At 40.7% G+C, this 22,580-nt stretch overlaps 1 protein-coding gene across 5 annotated transcripts in view; it reads right to left on the reverse strand.

The window, feature by feature from the left end:
- Positions 1-22,580, reverse strand: part of VGLL4 (vestigial like family member 4) — a 163,826-nt gene that overhangs the window by 123,422 nt on the left and 17,824 nt on the right. For all 5 annotated transcript variants that reach the window (XM_049861865.1, XM_049861867.1, XM_049861866.1 and 2 more), the window contains exon 2: positions 20,937-21,013. In XM_049861865.1, the coding sequence (XP_049717822.1) occupies positions 20,937-21,000 (64 nt within the window). In that variant the 5' untranslated portion in view covers positions 21,001-21,013. The remainder of the gene's footprint in view (positions 1-20,936; positions 21,014-22,580) is intronic.

Below are 22,580 nucleotides of genomic sequence, written 5' to 3' on the forward strand. Positions count from 1 at the left end.
ATAACTAAAGAGAAGAAAAATGCTGTAAAGCAAGAAAATAGTCACTACCTACAATAAAAATAAAAATACCAACCCAGTTGCCATCAAGCAGATTCCGATTCATAGCAACCCCGTGTGTGTCAGGGTAGAACTATGTTCAGTAGGGTTTTGGGTAGAACTATGTTCAGTAGGGTTTTCCATGGCTTATTTTTCCAAAGTAGATAGCCAGGCCTTTCTTCCGAGGTGCCTCTGGGTGGACTTGAACCCTCAACCTTTTGGTTATTAGCTGAGAGTGTTAACCATTTGTACCACCCAGGGAGTCCCATTAATAAATGGGGGAAATATTAATTACGTTACAACAGCTCCATGGAATACCATGCAGCCATAGGAGCACCGTGAAATAGGTTAAAGCATTTGACAATTTTATATTTAATCCACTGATTAATTTTTTTAACACAGAAAAAAACATCAAAAAAGAAAATAAAAATCACACATAGTCTTACCACGGAGAGGTGGCTATAGTTAAAACTGACATGTTTTCTTCTACGAGACACATACACATTTTTGGCAGAATTAGGATCATACTGTACATGTAGTCTTTTTCTTAAATACGTAGGCTGTTTTCACTATTTTACAGTGCCACAATAAGCAGCCTTCCTGAGTCGGAATCGACTTGACGGCAATGGGTTTGGTTTGGCTTTGGCTTTGGTGCACATCTCTGATTATTTTCTTTGGATAAATTCCTGGAGGTGGAACTACTGAGTCAGTAAGTGTGCATATCATGCTAATTTGCAGTCCCATCAATGAGTATGAGTGCATGTATGATATGTTAAAGAAAGAGACTGCACGTTTTTATTAAGTGTTATAATGAATACAGCATATGTGAACAAAAACTGAAAGACAACACACAAGTAATCATTTTTTAATTCCATTAACGTAGCTATAACATTTCACGATTTAAATTACTATCCCCATGGGCTAGATGCAGTGGGAGCAATTGTTCTCAGATTCGACTTCTCCGGAGCCCCTGGTGAATTCCAACTGCTCACCTTTTGGTTAGCGGCAGTAGCTCTTAAGCACCACGTCACCAGGGTTTCCAAAGACATACCAAATAAAACATCTCGACCCTTAACTAAATTCTTAGTACCATGGTATTTTTCATTCTAGCGATAGATAATAGTAATTCTAATCTAAATATCAACCATCTTTCAACAGGCATGTTCTTCCTGGTTACAATGTTCTTTTCCTTTTAAGCTGACTCTTGCCTAGCTATGACCTTTAGCGTATCATAATCCGCCTGATGGGTATAACAGAATTCATTGCGATGTTCTTCCCACTGCTTTTAGGTTGAAAATTTTCATAATTAAAAAATTTAAGTATATTCATTTTGTGAAAAATCATAGCAAAGGGATGTTCCTAAGGAATACCATCCAGTATTTAAGTACCTCTGTTATTACAAACATGTATTATTTTTTTCCGTAACAACATAATAACATCACAAAATACTACCAAATTCACACCTACTAAAAGAAATTAGGAGTCCCTGGGTGGTGTAAACAATTAATGTGCTTGGCTGCCAACTGACAGGTTCCAGGTTTGAGTCTACCAGAGGTACTTCAGAAGAAAGACCTGGCAATCTAATTCTGAAAAATCAGCCACTGGAAACCCCATAGAGGTTCACCCCACACTCTGGCCCACGTGTGGGTGACACGAGTTGGAATCGACTTGATGGCAACTGGGTTTTGTTTTTAATAACAATATTCAATTTAATATAAAGATATTTCTTTTGCTCAAGGTACTATACAAAGATATTCCGGGAGATCAAAAGTGGAAAAAAAAAAAAAAAAAACCATTATTCTGAGTCTCAGAAGATCACAATGATCCTAATGCCAGGACAGATTGACAAGTTCATGACATCCCTGATAACAGGCAGACTACACTAAAAGGTAGGGTCCTGTGACAAAAAAAAAAAAAATTTTGACAGGCTAAGATTAATTCCAGATTGGAGTGGGGAGGATAGTTGTAGAAGACATCACAGACTGCCTACTTACTGGGTACCATTTAACTACTTCTTTCTCATCCTTAGTACTGATGCCAAGAATCTTAACAAAATTCTAAATAAAACTTGTGCAATTAACTCTAAATAGTCAGTTTAGCATTCAACTAAACTAAAATAGCATAGTGGAAAGGACATGAACTATGAAATCAGACAATTCTTGTTTCCACTTCATTTCTAAAGCCATCACTTTGCAAAATGCCAATCTCTGCAAAATGGAGGCAATACTGCCAACCACACTACTTAGCATGGCACCAAACATGTATAAAGCATTCAATAAATATTTGTTGGATGGGTGAGTGGGTGGATGGATGGATGGATGGATGGATGGATGGATGGATGGATGGATGGATGGATGGATGGATGGATGGATGGATGGAATTATTGTGGGAATGAAAGGCTTGCACCTAACAGGCATTCAGTAAATGGCAGCGGCCTTCCCCTACCCTATACCTCCCTTCCTTTCTCTTTCCCATGGCTCAATCCTCTGCCTTCTTCCCTTCTGCTGTGGTTTTCTTTCCCTCAGAGATGATCCACCCACGTGGGGTAAATTATTATGCTTTCTGGAATAAATTCTAAACTCATATTTCTAAAACTGACAAACTATCAATCTGATATCAATAAAGTTTTATCATCTTTTCCCCAGAATAAACTCCCCTTCTAAAATTCTCTTTTTCTAGAATAACCAACCAACCAACCAACCAAAACCAAGCACCTACTATGAGTTCTATACTGTGCCAGGCACTGTGAAAATTGGAGCATATATCATCTTACCCTCAAGAATTTTATACCTAGTTGGAAATAGTAAACTAACAACATGTGAAATAGTAAATATAAAGTGGCACATTGTTAATTCCACTTATCAAAAGATTATTTAACTGAATATTCAACTATATGTGATGAGGATAAGAACCAGAGAATATGAAAGAATAAGAAGAAAAGGAAAGAAAAGAATACAGGTCAGCCAGAAAAGAATTAGTAGTAAGAGAATATGCACACTTTTTTTTTTTTTTTTTTGGTGCTTTAAGTTTACAATTCAAGTCAATCTCTCATACAAAAACTTATACATGCCATATGCACATTCTTGGACCTAGTCATTCACTTTGGGAATTCGCCATATGGAAATAATGCTAAAAGAGGGAGGAAGAAAGAACTTTCTGAATAAAAGATGTTCATTGTAGCATTACGTATAAAAGGGAAAAATGGGAAAAAACTAGAAAATTCAATAATAAAGGAGTATTTGTTTTGGCCTTGGCAGTGAATGGTATATTTATTATGCAACTATTAAAGTACTTAGGAAGATTTCCTAACATTAAAAAAAGGCTTACATTATGTGAAGTGCAAAAGGATATTTTTTTAAAAAACTATATCCAGTACCCAAGAGTGATCACATTAAACAAGAAACAAAGCAAAATAGTAATAGCGATATTCTGGGTAGTGGGACTGAGCTCTTTCTTCCTACTTTTCTGAATTGATCAGACTTTCTTCAAGGAGCAGGTATTGTTGGTATAATAAAAACTTCGTAAAGGCTTAAACGTTTTAAGAACGCACAATTCTCACGTACGTTGGCCAGAGCAGAATTCCTCACTCCGAGCCTAATATGTGTTTCTTCATTCATTCACGAGCCTGGCTCTATCCTAACACTAAGCACGCAGCACTGAAGACATTACGTACTGTGACACCAGCTGACAGAGCACTGGGGGGGGTCTCAGAGGATGGGGCATGGGACGACTTTCCTTTAGGGACTGTAGGCACAGCGCCCTGGGCTCACAGTACTTTTAGGGGCCCATGAAGATGTTTTAATTTCTTCAAAATCAGAAGAAAAAAAATGAACTGTTGCATGGAAGAAAATGTTTCAAGATATACTATTAATACAGTCGCCTTTATGCCAATGCAGTTGTCAAATATCATTTTCCTCTTTTTTAACAAAGAAAGGAGTTCACCAAAGCAAAGTGCCGCAGGCTCACGGAAGTCCTGCTGCAGCCCTGGGGGACACTCAAGCTGAGGACCGACTACGAAGAAAACACCAATTGCTGGGGAGTCGAATCCAACTCATGACAACCCCGTGTGAGCCAGAGTAGAACTGTGCTCCATCGGGTCTCCAGTGGCTGTTTTTTGGGAAGTAGATTACCAGGTCTTTCTTCTGAGGCACCTCTGGGTGGACTCAAACAGCCAACCTTTTGGTTAACACCCAAGCGTGTTAACCGTTTGTACCACCCTGGGACTCTGAACATGAAGAAGGAGTCATCAGCTCAGAATTGGGAGAAGAGTATTTCAGGTAGAGACACCAGCTAGTACGAAGGACCTAAAGGAGGCTGACTGACCCTGGTGCATTTACAAGGAGTGGGCGGAAGGCCAGTGTGGCTGCTGGAGGCCAGGGAAGAGTGGGATAATTTGGGGTAAGGTTGGTGGAGCCCAAATCATGAAGAATCCTAGAAGCCAGGATAAGGAGTTGGGCTTGATGTAAATGAGCTGAGGAGCCACAATGAAAGCTTTAGGACTTTACATTTAGGATTTTTCCTCAGGCTGCAGACTGGAGGATGAACTGCAGTGAGGGGGGTGGGAATGAAAGGATCAGTTAGGGTTCGTCCAGGCAAAGGCTGATGCTGGCTTTGATGAGAGGATTAGCAGTCAAGATTTTGGAGTGAGTTGACCGGACTGGCTAACAGAAGTAGAAGATGAGGAAGAGAGAGGGGTCAAGGCTGACTCCTTGGTATTCAGCCTTAGCAACAAGTGAATGCTGATACCATTTCATTTAAAGTTACTAAGTTATCATTAGAGGATCAATTAAACACCTAATTTGGTCAATTTGAACAATATTATGACTCATTTTCCTTTTGAAATATACTGCTTTCAAAAATGGGAAGACATTCTTTCTCTGAGCTTGTACCTTTGGGGCATAATACGCTGCAGAACACAAATACAAGTTTTTATTTTGTGTTTAGATATTCTATTCCATCTTTGGAAACCCTGGTGGCGTAATGGTTAAGTGCTACAGCTGCGAACCAAAGGGTCAGCAGTTCAAATCTGCCAGGCGCTCCTTGGAAACTCTATGGAGCAGTTCTACTCTGTCCTATAGGGTTGCTATGAGTCAGAATCGACTCCGCGGCACTGGGTTTTTGGTATTCCATCTTTAACAAATGACTTTGGCAAGTTTTGTTACCACTGCCTTCCAAAGGCTTTTTTTATCCTGCCTATAATCAGAGGTGTGATGTCAAAATTCAAAGGCTTAGGTGGAAGAAAATGTTTCAACATATACATCGTCATGAACAAAGAAAATGATTTCTGAAAAAAAGTATACTATTTGTATCCAAAAAAAACCCCACAACTGCTACCCAAAATAAGTGGGTCAGGAATAAGACAGAGTACGTTGTTGAGTTAAAATCTCTGGATCCAGATGACTTAAGTCCGAAGATACACAAAGAACCCATAGGGATCATCACAGAACCACTAATGTGAGTCTTTAAAAAAATCATGGAGGAAAAGACAGTTCCAGAAAACAAGAGAAAATGGTGGACAATGGCGGGGCGAAGGTCGGGTGAGGGCTAGCTAAGAAACTATAGACAGATGATATTGGTAACTATTCAGAAGCGATAACTAACCATTATCACTTGTTCTCACTCAGAAAAGGAAGTAACCTCTAGGAGATACTTGGGGTTCACTAAGGATAATGTGTGCCAGTTAATCTCAGTTCCTTCCCCTCACAGCGTTATTAGACTCTTAGACAGGCTATCCTGTTCAGATTTTCCAGGGAAGAATATAACAAATTTCTCATGCTATTCTTGAGGACTAGATGCAGACATCACACGGATGGATTCATTGCTGATTGAGCAACAGGATCAGATAAATTCATAATCAACAAACCTTTTAATAAATACTTATGCTGGTGCTGGGAACTATGTCAGGGGGTGGGAGCACCAAGATGAACGAGGTATGGTTACTGCCTAAGAGGTATACTGCCGGGGCTAAGAGAGATGGACTACACAGCTCATCATAATCCAGCTTAGAGGGCGCAGTGAGTCTAATTACAAGGTGCAAGGTGACCCAGCATCCCAGTTTGCCTGTGACTGAGGAGCTCCCCAGGATGCGGGATTTTCAGTACTAAAACCAGGGAAGCCCCTGGCAAAGAAGCAGCAGATATAGCAGAGAGGAGCACGGGTGAGGGCTGGATTGGTTCTATTAATGGATCCCTCTTATTCTAAACCACAGTTACTATTAGCTTTCCTGTGCAGCTCCTTTCATTTTAGAAAGCATGTTTATCAAATTGGTAGATGATACTGAAATTGGAGGGAAACTGCTAATGCAGCAGGTAACGAAGTCAAGGCTGAAAAAAGATCAATGGGCCAAAGTAAAAATGGTAACATTTCCTAAGAGTAAAAGTTAAATACAGTATCACTTCAATTTACTTGTACAAATGGGGATATCTGCCTTAATAACAGTTTATGCAAAAAAAAATGCTAGCTACTTGAGAAGGCAATATAGTCTTAGATCGTATTAGCCGAGGTAGACTCTGGAAGGCCATGGTCTCTGGACCCCTAAATGATCAGACCATAACTGTGCGGTCAAAGTCCATTAAGCCTCACTTTCCAGTCTGTCTGGCACCCAGAAGTTCAGTCACTGACCACAAAAGAAGCCTGAGTTTCAGGAGCAGTTTTGTAGAGTGAGTACCATTAACCTAAAGGTGCCAGGGCATGGAAGAAAAACCCGAGAAGTATCATACATATTGTATGATTCTATTTATGTGAAATGTCTAGAATAGGCAAATCTATACAGACAGAAGGTGGATTAGTGGTTGCCTAGGACTGGTGTGTGTGTAGGGGAGGGGAGGATGCATTGGGGAAAAATCAGGGGCGACTGCTAAAAAGAATACTGGGTTTCTTTTTGGGGCTGATGACAACGTTCTAGAATTGCTTATGGCGACGGTTGCAAAATTCTGCCAACATACTAAAAACCATCAAATAGCACACTTTAATGGGTGAATTGTATGATATGTGAATTAGATTTCAATGAAGCTGTTACAAAAAAAAAATAAAAGTATGTCAGCCTAGCATCCTACTGCTTATTGACTACAAAGCTGATTATTTGTGTAAAGCCAAGAAGTCATTATGCTACTGCATATTGCACTAATATATCATGGTGAAGTCCCTGGGTGGCGCAAGTGGTTAAGTGTCTGGACTACTAACCAAAAGGTTGGAGGTTCAAACCCACCCAGAGATGTCTCAGAAGTAAGGCCGGGCAATCTGCTTCAGAAAAGCCACAGCCTTGAAAACCCTACAGAACATAGTTCTGCTCTATACACATGGGGTCGCTGTAAGTTGGAACTGATTTGACAACTAACAACAACATATATCATGGCACCATAAATATATTCATTCTCTCCTACTTCAATCTCAATTACTCCTGGGAAAACTCTCAAAGAAGATATTCTTGAAGATTTTTCTTGCCAATCCCAGTCTTGTATCTGATGACATATCCATCTGATTTATTTGATCAGCAATACTACCATAGTAATTGTTAGCAGCTTGTTTCTTAAATAAATTTTCTTTACATTGAAAAAATTTTTCACATTTTCCCTAATAATTTTTCAACCTCTCTGACTAGAATCAAAACAGAAGGTCCTGGACAGCCAGGAGAAAAATGTAGAACAAAAAATCAGATTCGCAAAAAGACCAGACTTACTGGTCTGACAGAGATTGGAAGAACACCCAAGAATATGACCCTAAAACACCCTTCTGACCTGGAAGTGAAGCCATTCTCAGAGACCACCTCTCAGCCAAACAATAGACAAGCCCATAAAATAAACAATAATACCCAAGAGGAACTTGTTCCTTAGAACAATCAATTATATGAGATCAAAATGACCTTGTGCCCAAAAGCAAAGATGAGAAGGCAGGAAGGGGTAGAAAAACCAGACTAAAGGAAACAGGGAACCCAGGGCAGAAATGGGGAGAGTGCTGACACATTGTGGGGAATGCAACCAGTGCCAGAGAACACTTTATGTACAAACTACTTAATGAGAAACTAATTTCTTCTGTAGACTTTCAGCCAAAACACAATAAAAAATTTTCTTAAGTAATTTGTTGTAATTACTATACAAAAAACAAAAAACCGATCAAGGTTTTAATTTAAAGTTTAAATTACGATTTAGTAATGTCATTGATTTTTTAAATCTTTAAATGAATATAGAATTTTACCAGTTGTTTTCTCATTTATTTCCTGAGTGAAATCATATATAATAGTGAAAAAGTACTTATACAGTAATTACTGATTACTACATTATTATTATTATAGTTTAATACACTAATGCTACAGTATTGTTTTATATTTAAAACAAAAAAAAAAAAAACCCAAACTCAGTGCCGTCAAGTTGATTCTGACTCATAGCAACCCTATAGGACAGAATAGAACTGCCCCATAGAGTTTCCAAGGAGCACCTGACAGATTCAAACTGCTGACCCTTTGGTTAGCAGCTGTAGCACTTAACCACTATGCCACCAGGGTTTCCATTGTTTTATATAGGTCACTGAAATTACCAAGCTCAGCTGCCAAACAAAAGGTTGGCAGTTCAAACCCACCAGCTACTCCATGAGAGAAAAGGCCTGGTGATCTGCTCCCGTAAACAGTTCAGTCTAGGAAACTCCATGGGGCAGTTCTACCCTGTCATATACAGTAACTATGAGTGGGACTCAACAGCAACAACAACATATATCACTACTAACAATCATGAAGATGGCACAGCACCAGGCAATGTTTCTTTCTGCCGTATATAAGGTTGCCATGAGTCAGAGCCAACTTGGCAGCAACAACAGCCACAACATATATTTATATGTTAAATATAACTAACTTTAAAATATATTAAGAAACACATACACAATGTTGAAATTAGCATGTCATGAATATCATGGGGTAATGATTAATAGTATGGAAAATGTAGTAATGTGACAAAGACCTGGTCTGAACCACATCTTAAAAGAACAAGCTGGAACATGATAAGGGACGAAGACACGATAAAGGATTTAGAAAACACATCTGTCACATAAAAACTAGGTGAGAAAAGGAGGTATTTCCATAGAATAAGAGAAAACATAAGGGAATGTGGTGACTTTCTTCAAATGTTCCAAGGATGACACATGGGAAGTGGAATAGACATTCTGAGTAGCCAAGAGTAAAAGTACATCCAAGGAGTAAAAGTTACAGGGATACAGATTTCCACTCAGTAATGAAACTGTTCTAACACCTAAAACTGTTTAACAATTGACAAGATAATGAAGTAATGAACTCCCCATCCCTTACTTTCAAGCAGAGGATAAAGGGTGAGGAACAGGGCAGAGGGAATCCCTGTATTGAAGGGAAGACTGACCAAGAGGCTTATCAAAAATCAAGGTCCTATCCATCCCTATAATCCTAAATTAGGATATCTGTTTGCACACAAGCCCTCAAAGGGAACTACAGTCTGCTGCAAGTTGGGTTCCCCCAAAAGCAGACTCTGAGACGGAGACTAGAGTGCAGGAAGTTTGTTGACAAGTGTTCTCAGATCAACACCTGTAGGGAAGGGAAGGAGGCAGAATTAAGCAGAGGGAGACGTTACGCTGCAATGCAGTCACAACTGGGCCTCAGCCCACACCAGAGGGAGCTGTAAGGGCATGACCATTCAGAGTCAGGACAAGGGGGCCAGCTGGTCCTTTTTACCTCTTTAAGGACATCATGCTTGGAAAAGTAGTAGATCAGCAAAAAAGAAGACTCTCAATGAGATGGATTGACACAGAGGCTTCAACAATGGGCTCAAACACACCTACTATTTTGAGGATGGCACAGGACTGGGCGATGTTTCATTCTGTTATACGTGGGGTCACTCTGAGTTGAAGCCAACTTGACAGTACCCAACAACTATCAACCAGTCATTGGATGCCAGTTGCACGCAGGAAAGGGCAGACCTTGGGAGGTGAGGCTCTCTTGAGCTGAGAGCTGCCAACTTGCACACAGACTTACATAAACTTTTTATATATCATTTATCTCAGGGGCACAACATACGTCAAATGCCAAAACCAGTCTTTGACACTTCAAAACATTCTGTTGTAAAATATTCAGTAGCTCACTGGGCCTCACTAGAAAACACTGTAGTACATAAATATTACATTTACAAACAAATCTAGTAAAAGAAAGCCTACTTTAATTCTTATTCCAGAAATATCCCCTCCCAATCTCCACAGCAAAGTTCAGGGATTGAGAATCTCAGCCAGGACAGTACGGCTGTATAAATCTTGAGGTTGAACAGTGATCAAGATTTGCCAATAATATCCAAATTAAATGTAAAACTAAATGGTTTTTTTTTCAAACTTTCCCTTCCCTCCAAGATGTAAACAATTAATTTCTACCATAGGAAAATATATGCTAAAGTATGCATACAGTCAACCTCAACTATCTTCTAGTCAAAAAACTGTAACTACTCCTTCATGACATTAATATATGGACATTTATTTATTCACACATCTGTGACATGCGCACATGAAATGCAAATATTAAATCCTGAGACTGCCATAAATCTCAACTGAGATTCAAATTCAATACCATGAAAAATAACCAAATTCACAGCAGAAAATATAACCTTCTCTCAATATGCTTTTATATACATACTTCAAGGACAATTATAATAATACCATCCCCTTCGAAAACAAATAACATCTAGTCTTCTCTAATCAGCTGGATTTTCAACAAATATCAAGAATAATTTGCTGTTTGGTTAAAAGGCTACCGAGTAGAATACACCCAGTTATGATTCAAATATCAATAAGGCTTCCCTTTTGCTTAAAAAGTTTATATTTATACTACAGAGTGAAGAGCAAGGTACTGAACATGTAGGCAAGCAAGGCCTGCCTTCAAACTGAATTATCTAAATGACCACCCCTTGGCCAGACTGATTCATTTTTAGAACAACAACAAAAAAAGTTTAAATACTTGCATAGGCAAAGATGAAGCTATTGTTTGTTGTTGTCGAGTCAACTCTGACTCATGGTGACTCTGTGCACAACAGAACAAAATATTGCCTGGTCCTGCATCATCTTCACAATTGTCTGCATGTTTGAGTCCATCGTTGTGGCTGTCATGTCAATCCATCTCACTGAGGGTCTTCCTGACCCTCACTGGCCCTCTACTTCACCAAACATGGTGTCCTTCTCCAACAATTAATCCTTCCTGATGAACTGTTCCAAGGAAGCAAGTAGGACAATGTTCTGTTGTGAGCCATAGGTTTTCATTGGCTAATTTTCAAAGCACATTGCCAGGCCTTTCTTCCTACTGCCTTAGTCTGGAAGCTCTGCTGAAACTTGTCCACAAGGGTGACGCTGCTGTCATTTGAAATACTGGTGGCATAACTTCCAGTATCACAGCACAACAAACTGACAGACAGGTGGCAACAAGGTAAGGCAGCTCCTTGGAATTTATCATTGAAATTTATCTAAAGGCTCAGACAGAAGGAAAATGAAGAGAAATGAGTCAAAGTGGTCCTAAAGTTCCACAGTGAAAACAAAAACCGCTGAGCTTAAGTACATTTAGAAAAGCCTAATTAAGGTCACTGGGCTATAAGATAAATGGGTGTGGTTTTAAGCCACTCAGTTTGTGGCCATTATTACAGCAGCAATTGAAAACTAATACAATTGCTAATTGGTTTCACAAGCCTATGACTTCTCTTCCTTGTAAGAGTTTAAGCCAGAGCTGTGTCTTACACATTTTAACATGTTCCCTTGAAAGCTTGGCATGGGTTTCTACAAATCTGGTCCTCAGCCAGGTAGGGACTGGCGTGGTCAGAGCTCATGGCCCATTCTCCTCTGGCTGCAAGCAACCCTGCCAGTATCTCTCCAAATTCACTGTATAAATAATATCACTTTCTATTTGTGCAGTGAACAAAGCCAAGTTAAAAAACCACTTAGCTGTGTCCAGCTGATTCTGATTCATGGTGACTCATGTGTCAGAGTAGTACTGTGTGCTCCATAGGGTTTTCATGGTTGTGATCGTTCAGAAGTAGATTGCCAGGCCTTTCTTCCAAGGCACCTCTGGGTAGATTTGAACGGCTAACCTTTCAGTTAGTAGCCAAGTGTTTAACCATTATACAACTCAGGCTTTCCCCTCCTCAGCACACTGATGGTGTGTCCTGGTTGCCAGGCACTTGTTTGGGTAGAAGCAGAACACTCCTCAGGGTTCCATGTGGTCAGTTGTAGCCCACAGGACACCGGCAACCAGAAGCAGTGCAGCAGTGCCCTTCGGAGCCATGGAGGGCCTGCTGGCTGCCGAGAAATTGTCCTTCCAGCTGGTCCTGGAGCCACTGAGCAGCGCTGGTGGTGGTGTATGAATGCTTTAGACATTTAGACAGGTGGTTTGTTTTAAACAATGACTAGTTTCCTAATACAGCAAAACAAATACATGCAAGTATCTCTGATTGAAAAGTACATAGCTCCTACTAACTTTATACTTTCTATACTGGCATAGCAGTTAAGTGCTATGGCTGCTAACCAAGAGGTCGGCAGTTCGAATCCGCCAGGCGCTCCCTGGAAACTCTGTAGAGCAGTTCTGCTCTGTCCTATAGGGTCCCTATGAGTCGGAATCGACTCTACAGCAGTGGGTTTGGTTTTGTTTTTTTTTTTAATACTGGCAGAACTCGTCAAGTAAACACACAATTTTATCTGCTTAATTGCTACAAAGTCAGTTCTTTTGTTTGTTTTTTTTAATTAACAAACTGAGCTTTGTAAAACTTGTTAAAAATGTCTCTTAAACTTCCACCTTTGATTACAGTAGCCTGTGATAGAAAATGTTTAATTTTTATACAGTCTACAGTTTTTACTTTATAATTTTCTGAGTATTATCTTGCTTACGAAGGACTTCCCTACCACACGTGTGTTCTTCTATAATATAAATATATATGCAGAAAAGAAGCCTAAACATAAACATAAGTATATTCTTTAACCTATCTGTAATTTATTTTGGTGTATGGTGTGAGGTAAGGAACCTTCCTAACTTAACAGTCTTCCAAATAACTAATCAGTTTCCTCCATGTTTAACAATCCATTCTTTCTCCATTGTCTTTAAATTCTACCTGCATGATATATTACATTCCTACATATATGTGCATGTTTCTGAATATTACTCTGTTTCATTACCCTACTTCGTGATTCTTCGAACTGCAAAGTGCAAGCATTAATGGTTTCCAAAACCAAATGAATGGCTCATCACCAGCATTGTTGTTGTTGTCTTTTTTGTGTTTGTTTTAATTGAGGTGGGATTGACACTGCATAAAATTAACCACTTTAAAGTGAACAATTCAGTGACATTTCATACATGCACAGTATAGTACAACCACCACCTCTATCTAGTTACACAATATTTTCATCACCCCAAAGGAAACCTCATACCCATTAACCAACTGCTCCCTATCCCCCCTCCACCCCACAGCTACTAGCTATCTACTTTCTATCTCTAGGCATTTGCCTACTCTAGTTATTTCTTGTAAGTGGGATCATACTATATGTGGACTTTTGTGTCTGGCTTCTTTCACTTGACATGTTTTCAAAGTTCATCTACTGTAGCATGTATCAGCACTTCATTCCTTTTTTATGGCTGAATAATATTCCATTGCATCTATATACCAAAAACGAAACAAACCCGTTGCCTTGGAGTGGATTCCGACTCATAGCGACCCTACAGGGCAGAGGAGAACTGCCTCCTTGGATCCCCAAGGAGCAGGTGGTGGATTGGAACTGTCGACCTTCAGGTTAGCAGCCTCAGCTCTTAACCACTGTGCCACCAGGGCTCTGCGTAAGAATATAAAAAAAATAGGAGATGTCAAATGACAAGTTTTACTTTAGGGTATATGTCATGGATTGAATTGTGTCCCCCCAAAATATGTATATCATTTTGGCTAGGCCATGATTCCCAATATTATGTGATTATCCATCATTTTGTTATCTGATGTGATTTTCCTATGTGTTGTAAATCCTGCCCCTACGACGTCAATAGGGGGGATAGGGGGCAGTTATATTAATGAGGCAGGACTCAATCTACGAGGCTGGATTGTGTCTTGAGCTAATTTCTTTTGGGATATAAAGAAGAGAAGTAAGCAGAGAGACACCACCAAGAAAGCAGCGCCAGGGTTCCTGGGCCTAGTTCAGGGGAAAACTGATGACAAGAACCTCCCTTCAGAGCCAAAAGAGAAAGCCTTCCCCTGCACCTGATGCCCTGAATTTGGACTTCTAGCCTTCTAGACTGTGAGAGAATAAACTTCTGTTTGTAAAAGCCATCCACTTGTATTTCTGTTACAGCAGCACTAGATGACTAAGACAGAATTTGGTACCGAGAGAGTGGGGTGCTGCTCTAATAAAAAAAAAAAAAATAGCTACCTAAAATATAGAAGCTGTTTTGAAACTGTGGCTGGATAAAAGACTCAGAAGGAAGTGAGGACAAATGTTAACACCGGAGAAGGAGCAGATGGTGAGGAAAAGCAGCAGAGGACTGGTTGCAGCAGAACGAGGAGACCAGAACAGGATGGTGCTGGAGCCGACCCATAGAGCAAGAGAGCAGTGTGCCTGTGTGCAGGAGGCTTCCTGGCAGAGTAGGGTGCCTCCAGGCACTCATCAGTGGAGCTACAGAGCCCTGAAACACTTGCCCCAGCAGGGAAGATGCGGACGTGAGGTCCAAGGAACCAGAAAGCAGAAGCCGAGGAGACAAGGAACAAAGGAAGCCGAGCTGCCTCAGTCTCAAAAGGTATGACCTCAACCTCTGGGGCTTCAAAGGGCGGAGCCATGGCCTCTGCTGTTTCTAAGGGCGGAGTCACCACTCAGATGAACTAGAATGTGCACCTGAAGCCGAGGGAGCTGAGTTGCTGTTCCAGTAGGCCTGGAACGTGGAGTTGAAGCCCAGGGACGAAGGGCCTCCTATCAGAATGTAGCCAATACCTAGCGTATGGAGGGCTGGGCAATTGTGTAAATGGTCTCAGAGAACAGACGATTATTTGCAAAGCCTTGAGGGCTAATGTAGTGTGTTCTGCTGACTTGCTCATTTCGCTGCCTATTATCCCTTCTTTCCCTCCAGTTTCTCCTTTTTGTAATGGAAATGTCTAGCTCCTGCCTTCTCTGCCTTGTATCTTTGGAAGCAGATAACTTGTACTCTGGATTTCACAGATGAAGAGGAATTTTTGGATTTTGCACTTGGAGTTAAGACTTTTGCTATGATAGGGTGATACGTTTTACATGAGGCAAGGACATGAATTTGGGCGGAGCAAAGGGTGGACTGTCATGGGTTGAATTGTGTCCCCCCAAAAATATGTATATCAATTTGGCTGGGCCATGATTCCCAGTATTGTGTGACTGTCCACCATTCTGTCATCTGATGTGACTTTCCTATATGTTGTAAATCCTACCTCTATGATGTTAATGAGGAGTGACAGGTGGCAGTTACACTAATGAGGCAGGATTCAATCTACCAGATTGGATTGTGTCCTGAGCCAATTTGCGGGGGATACAAAAGAGAGACGCAAGCAGAGAGACAGGGTGACCTCATGCCACCAAGAAAGCAGTGCCAGGAGCAGAACACATCCTTTGGACCCGGGGTTCCTGCGCAGAGAAGCTCCTAGTCCAGGGAAGGTTGATGACAGGAGCCTTCCTCCAGAGCTGAGAGAGAAAGCCTTCCCCTGGAGCTGACACCCTGAATTTGGACTCTTAGCCTACTAGACTGTGAGAGAATAAATTTCTATTGGTTAAAGCCACCCACTTGTGGTATTTCTATTATAGCAGCACTAGATGACTAAGATAGTATATAAGTGGGGAACATGCAGGAATGTAGACTAGGAAAGAAATACACAAACCTGTCAAAACGAGAAAGTCTTTCCTCTAGTGGTGAAGGACTTCTGTAGATCCGACCTACAAGAAGGCTTACGTTTCCTTCCCAGGGCCTGTTTGTTGGGGGTGCTACCTTGACGTAAGCTCTCCTCTGCTTCTCTCTCAGGTCCCCAATTGCATGTTAGGAACCCTCTCAACACAGGACATTTGCTTTCTTTAGAGCACCAGTAACCAGTTGCTGTCAGGTGGACTCCAGCTCAGGGAGTCACCACGTGTGTCACAGTAGAACTGTGCTCCATAGAGTTTTCAATGGCTGATTTTTTGGAAGTTGATTGCCAAGCCTTTCTTCTGAGTCTACCTCTGGGTAGACTCGAACCTCCAACCTTCAGGTTAGCAGCTGAGTGTGTTTACCATTTGCACCATCCAGGGACTCCCTTTAGAGCACAGTTCCCAGTTTTAAGCCGAGGAGGTCATTGTTATAAATGAATATAATTTCCTGAATATTGCTATAAGCCCCTTCCTGTTGGTTGTTTTTATTCACTGTAAGCTCTGCTTTTAATTCAGTTTTCTTTTGTACCTGTGTTTGGGGTTATGATGTTTTGTTTTTTGTTTTCCTTTTGTCAGTCTAATCCATCTGTTTTCAATTTTCCAGGAATTCTTCATAACTTTTGGTTCATTAAAGGAATGCACCCTCTCTAGTTTTCCAACACTGTCCCACATTTTTTAAAAAATATTTATCTTTTGTTATGTTAAAGGATTTTGCAAAGGGGAGCTAGATGCATGTGTTCAGTCTGCTATTTTAGTTCAGTCAGTACTCCTGATTTCCTAAATAAAAAATTCCTTTTCCATTTAAACCGTTCTATTCAAATCCCCCTAAACTAGTACTTTGCTACCAGTTGCCACTGAGTGAATTTCAACTCATAGACAACACCCCATGTGTGTCAGAATAGAACTGTGCTCCACAGGGTTTTCAACGGCTGTGATCTTTTAGAAGTAGACTGCCAGGGCTTTCTTCCAAGTTGCCTTGATATGGATTCAAACCGCCAACCTTTCAGTTAGTCATGGAGTACTTTAACGGTACGCACCGTCCAGGAACTCCTAGTACTTTGCTAGGGAAATGAAAAAGCAACCTTTTCAACTCCTGCTAATGGGTGAAAAACAGGTTTTTGCACTGTTATGTTCATTAAAAAAAAGTGACTACAGTCCAGTTAAACGAGGTAAGTTCTAGGACAGAAGTGACATTAAACAATGTTTTTCAAAGGGGGAAAAAAAAAAAACATATACATAAGGCTTGATGAAAAAGGCAGTTCAAGAGGGAGAAGTGGTAACTTCACCAAATTCATTTCATTTATAAGGAATCAAGGGTCTGAGCCAATAAAAAGTTATTTGTAACAAATCTAAAGTCACTGAGAATGTAACAGCTTGAGTTTCAGACTTGATTCAATTTCACTGAAAGTATGAACCGCCAATGTATTGCTTCTACAAACCATATCCATACCAAATGCCAAATCAACAAGTATTTCATAAGTGTGTAACAGAAATCTTTAATAGAGCACAAGAAGACAAAGAAAATATGTGGCCTTTGTCTTTTAATAACCCAACCCAAACCAAACCTGTTGTTGTCGAGTCAATGCCAACTCATAGTGACCCTAGAGGACAGAGTAGAACTGCCCTTGGGCTTCCAAGGCGGTAATCTTTAGGGAAGCAGACTGCCACATCTTTCTCCCACAGCGCAGCTGGTCGGTTTGAACTGCTGACCTTTCAGTTAGCAGTCAAGTACTTAACCACTGTGCCACCGGGGTTCCTTCTTTCAACAAAAAGGAATCTATATGGGAAGAAAAAGTGCATATATACCCAAATTAATTTCCACACTGAGATGACAGATAGTAAGAGATGGAGTAATGTTAAATGTCAATTCTTTCAGCTCTTAACAAATTGCTACAGTAATTCACGACTACATTTGGGGCAAGGGGGTGACTGATAGAGGTGGCTGTACAAAAAAATTCACTGTTATTTTATGTTTTATTGATAGAAGTATTAAGACTAGACCAGAGAGCACATATCATATAGATGTTTACAGACTCAGTCTTGGCAGGAGAACTATTGTTTGGCTCACACAGATATTTTAAAATCTAGAAATTTTACATTAAAATACAGGTTTCCAGTTTGTCTTGAATAAGAATAAAATTGGACCCATCCAACCCCGTGTTCCCATATACAAGCAGCCAGCTGGAGCCAGTGACATGCTGGTAAATGTTTAACATATGGCTTACTCCAAAAAAAAAAAAAAAAAAACCCATTGCCTTCAAGTCAATTTCAGCTCATAGCGACCTATAGAACAGAGTAGAACTGCCACATAAGGTTTCCAAGGCTGTAATCTTTATGGGAGAGGACTGCCACATCTTCCTCCTGCAGAGCAGGTGGTGGGTTCAAACCACCAACCTTTTGGTTAGCAGCCAAGTGCTTAACCACTACATCACCAGGGCTCCATGGCTCACTAGGGAGGAAAAAAAAAAAAAAAGATTCCTCATCTGTACCATTTGTCATGGTGTAAATACTCCCATCATGGCTGATTTCAAACTCCCAACGTGATATCCCAAGACGCACATGCACATTACCGGCTGGAGCTGAGCAGTGGCTGCCCTTGAGAAGTAAGCACCTTCCTGTTTACCAGGGTTCCCGCTGCACCCTATAGCCTTACACTTGGCTGCTTCATTCACTTGTCACCAGCCAGTCCCACCACCTCCCATTCCTTCAGCACAAGAACTCTGGGCTTATATCTGATGCGGTACTTCCTTTTAGGAAGGACACTGGTAAGCCAGGGCTGGTGGAGAAGAGAGCAACACGAGATGATGACTTTGGAAGACAGCAACAAAGCAGGGTTGATGGTGCTGGGCCAAAACCGTGATTAAGACAGTGGTTCTCCAAATGCAGAGGGAAGAGAGAATTGCGAGGGAAACATGGTAGAGTAGAAGTGTCATGGATTGACTTATGCTCCCCCAGCAAAAAAAAAAAAAAAATATATATATATATATATATATATATATATTGAAATCAGGCCGTCTGTACCTGTAGATGTGACTCTGTTTGGAAACAGGGGGGTTTCTTTTGTTATGTTAATGAGGCCACACCAGAGTAGGGTGAGTCTTCAACCTAACCCCTTCTGAGTTATAAAAAGAACAGGATAGACACACAGACACACACAGGGGGAAGACAGACAACAGAGACAGATGCACCTACAAGCCCAGGAATGCCAAGGATTGCAGACAGATACCAGAAACTAGGAGGAGCCCAGAGAAGGAATCCACACAGCCGAGACCCTGAATTTAGACTTCTAGGCTTCTGAACTGTGAGAGAATAAATTTCTGTTCTTTAAAGCCACCCACTTGTGGTATTTCTGTTATGGCAGTACTAGGTGACTAAGACTAGGTGCACTGAGGAAAGATAAGTGTCATGAAAACAAAAGAAGTGCTTTACCCAAGAATTCTTTTTTTTTTTTAATGCCAAGATTTTTGACTGTGATATTTTAAACTGAATTTCAAACAACATTAAAAAAGCTCCTAAGGTTTTTATGTGTTTTAAAGGAAAGCAGGGATGTCTAAAGATAAATAGTCGTTTAAAGGAAACAGAAGAACCACCTTCAAGTGTCTAAAGAGCTATTCTGTGGAAAAATCTATTTTCAACATCCATTATGCTAATTAACAAGCCATTATTTTCACCAATGGAGATCCATTTCTAACATTTATTATGCTAATTTAATCTGATATAAAACTATAAAAATAGCTGAGGCACTTGTAGTAGCTATCCCTGGCACTTAGCCCTTCTGATTAAATGCTAGGTGTCCACCTCAAGACGGAAATTTTGGTTAAAGCTACCTAGACATAAAAAAAAAAATGCATCGCCTTCTAGTCGATTCCAACTCACAGCAACCCTGTAGGGCAGAGTAGAACTGCCCCACAGGGTTTCCAAGGCTGTAATCTTCATGCAAGCAGACTGCCACATCTTTCTCTCATGGAGCGGCGTTTGGGTTTGAACCACTGACTGACCTTTTGGTTAGCAGCCAAGCGCTCTACTGTGCCACCAGGGCACTTCCTTGATAATACAGAAGACTACGTAAGTCCTATCAGAGCATCAACAATGAGCCAAGGGAACAGGGTCAGGCAGTCCTGACCAGGAGTTCAAAGCTAAGATAAGCACTATATACACAATAGCCCATTTAATCACTCACGAGGAAACTGAGGCTTAGCAAAGTAACAGTCTAACAGCTAGTAAAAAGGCAGGCCATACATTTTAAGGACATGCGCTTTCCAGCCAGCAGTTCATTAAGAACTAAACTAGAAAGCAGCTCATCTTTAGGAAATGATAGTGTATAAAATTTCAACCTTAAATTTTTGCATTATTAATATTTTAGTGCTTAGGAAAAGACCACTCACCTTCTTCCCACATAAAATAATAATCCTTGCAAATATTGTTTACAAGCAATCTTATCTCTGAACAAGAGTGTTTTAAAACAAATATATCTTAGGATGAACAGGAAAATCGCTTTAATGCATTGTGGGATAATCTTCAAACATTGATGTTCTTTCTATTTTAACGCCCCCCCAACACCCACCAAGTTAGTGAAGTTGTATGGTTTTGTGGGGGCTCCCCCCCAATATTTGCTCTCTCTCAACCATGTAAACGGAATTTCCACCATTACTATTTTCCATCATGACGGGTACTATACTTTCAATGATGTGAATGACCTTGGATGATTCTTTCCATCTCTAGTTCTCTGCTGGTCAATTAGTCTATCAGCCAACACACATTGGTTTAAACTTTTAGAGACACACGGGAGCATCTTCATTCCAGCTCTTACTGAGAGCAAGCTGCAAAGGAAAGGACTACTTACAGTTAACCATTTGCGCTCTAGCACCCAAATATAGCATTTTCTGGCACGTGAAAATAAAAATGAGACTGCTGAGCTGCGATCTCTGAAGAAAGCAACCCAAACTGCCTTCATGGAGCCACAATACACATCATTTGATTAGAGGCAGGAGACGAGGTAAAAAGCACTTGAAAGTCAATCCCTGACTCACGTTTTTCATCGTCAGCATGCACCAGGGATGCCGCCCTGGACAAAACATCCAATGGAGTCTCCATTCCTGGTTGCAGCCTAGAAGGAAAAAAAAAAAAAAAAAGGGATTTAAACAGAATTTGAAAGTCTCTTTTACAATTCTTGTACTTTAGAGTCATTCCCCCTACCAAACGCCAATCATTCTCCTGAGGATGAAATCCTTCCTATCCTGGGAAGAAAAACAGTGGACTTGGTTCAGGAATAGATAGAGAAAGGGGCTAAATTCCATTGTTTACTGAACCAAGCTTTGCCAGTCCCGGGAAGTAACTCATGTCAGAACTAAAAGAAGGGATATTGTGACTATTCATGCCCATGTTATTTGTGCTTATAAATGTTTTTGTGTGTGTATAACACGCCTGTATAGACATACCCAATAAAAAATTAGTTTTCAGAACAAAGGTCGCTGTATGCACATAGCATTACTATTGGACTGAGGTTGTTGTTCTTGTCTTCAAAGGGGTTGTTTATCTGTTTTAACAGAAATTACTAAGGTTGAACCATTCTGTTCTTTCATGTCCTCAGCTGAGAAGTTACCACAGTCTCAACAACGGTAGAAAAGAACTCTGTCTAATTGTGTAGGGGTAGCTGAATTTATGCAAAGTATTCATGAAATGTGTGTGAATTCCATTTGTGAGTCCAATGGTATCTTTAAGTCCAAAAGAAATCTTTATTAAAAAGTCAAGTTTTGTAATGAACTTGACTATCACCACCACCCATCACCAATTTATCTAGTGCCATGTTGTTTAATGATTTCAGGTTTTTATTTGTAATTGTTTCCTTAAATTATAACATACTTATAAAAGCAAAAACTGCAAAAGATTTTAAGCTGAAGGAAAACCTGGAACCAGACTGCTCTTGCCCAGTTTTCCTTTTCTGGATTACTTTAAACACACTGTAAGTTGCAGAAAGCAATTTGGCCTTTGTTCTTGGTTCATTCCAGCCAGACCACACCTGAGGCTAATGAGTGGTGGCTGACCAGGCCAAGAGGTATCACCTGATGTTGACTTAGCCTCAGGAGACATGATGTAACCTATCACGGCCATGTGCGGAGGCTGATAAAAGCCCAGAATCCCAGGGCTCAGATGGCCTTCCTGGTTGGCAAGAACATCTGTTCTCAGCAGGGTAGTGCACCCCCTGGGAACATGGAAGCTCCACACTGGGACCCCTCCCAGACCTCATTCTACAGGCATCTTAGTTTGTATCCTTTTTGGTTGTAATAAATCTGTAGTCGTAAGTACGGCATACTCTCCATGAGATTCTGTCAGTTGTTCCAGGGAACCATTGACCCCAAAAGACCAGCAGGAGCCAGAAGGGCAGAAAATAAGGGTGTTGTGAGGGTTCCCTATCTTGTAGTGGTCATCCTGAAGGGGTGATGGGAAACCAGCCCTGAATCTGCTGCTAACAGGGCAGAAGGTTGGGGTGTCTTGTGGGCTCCCCAAGCATATGGCTGGCGTCTGCCTATTTGGTAATCTGAAGGACAGTGAACACTTAACTTGTGAACTCTGATCCAGATCCAGTCATGTAGGGTCAAACAGAGAGTGCTACTAGGGGAGCTGGCGACTTGGATGAAGAAGTGAGGATGGAATGTGAGGATTGGACCCATCTC

This window comes from Elephas maximus, chromosome 20 (assembly GCF_024166365.1).
Source record: "Elephas maximus indicus isolate mEleMax1 chromosome 20, mEleMax1 primary haplotype, whole genome shotgun sequence".
Taxonomy (NCBI): domain Eukaryota; kingdom Metazoa; phylum Chordata; class Mammalia; order Proboscidea; family Elephantidae; genus Elephas; species Elephas maximus.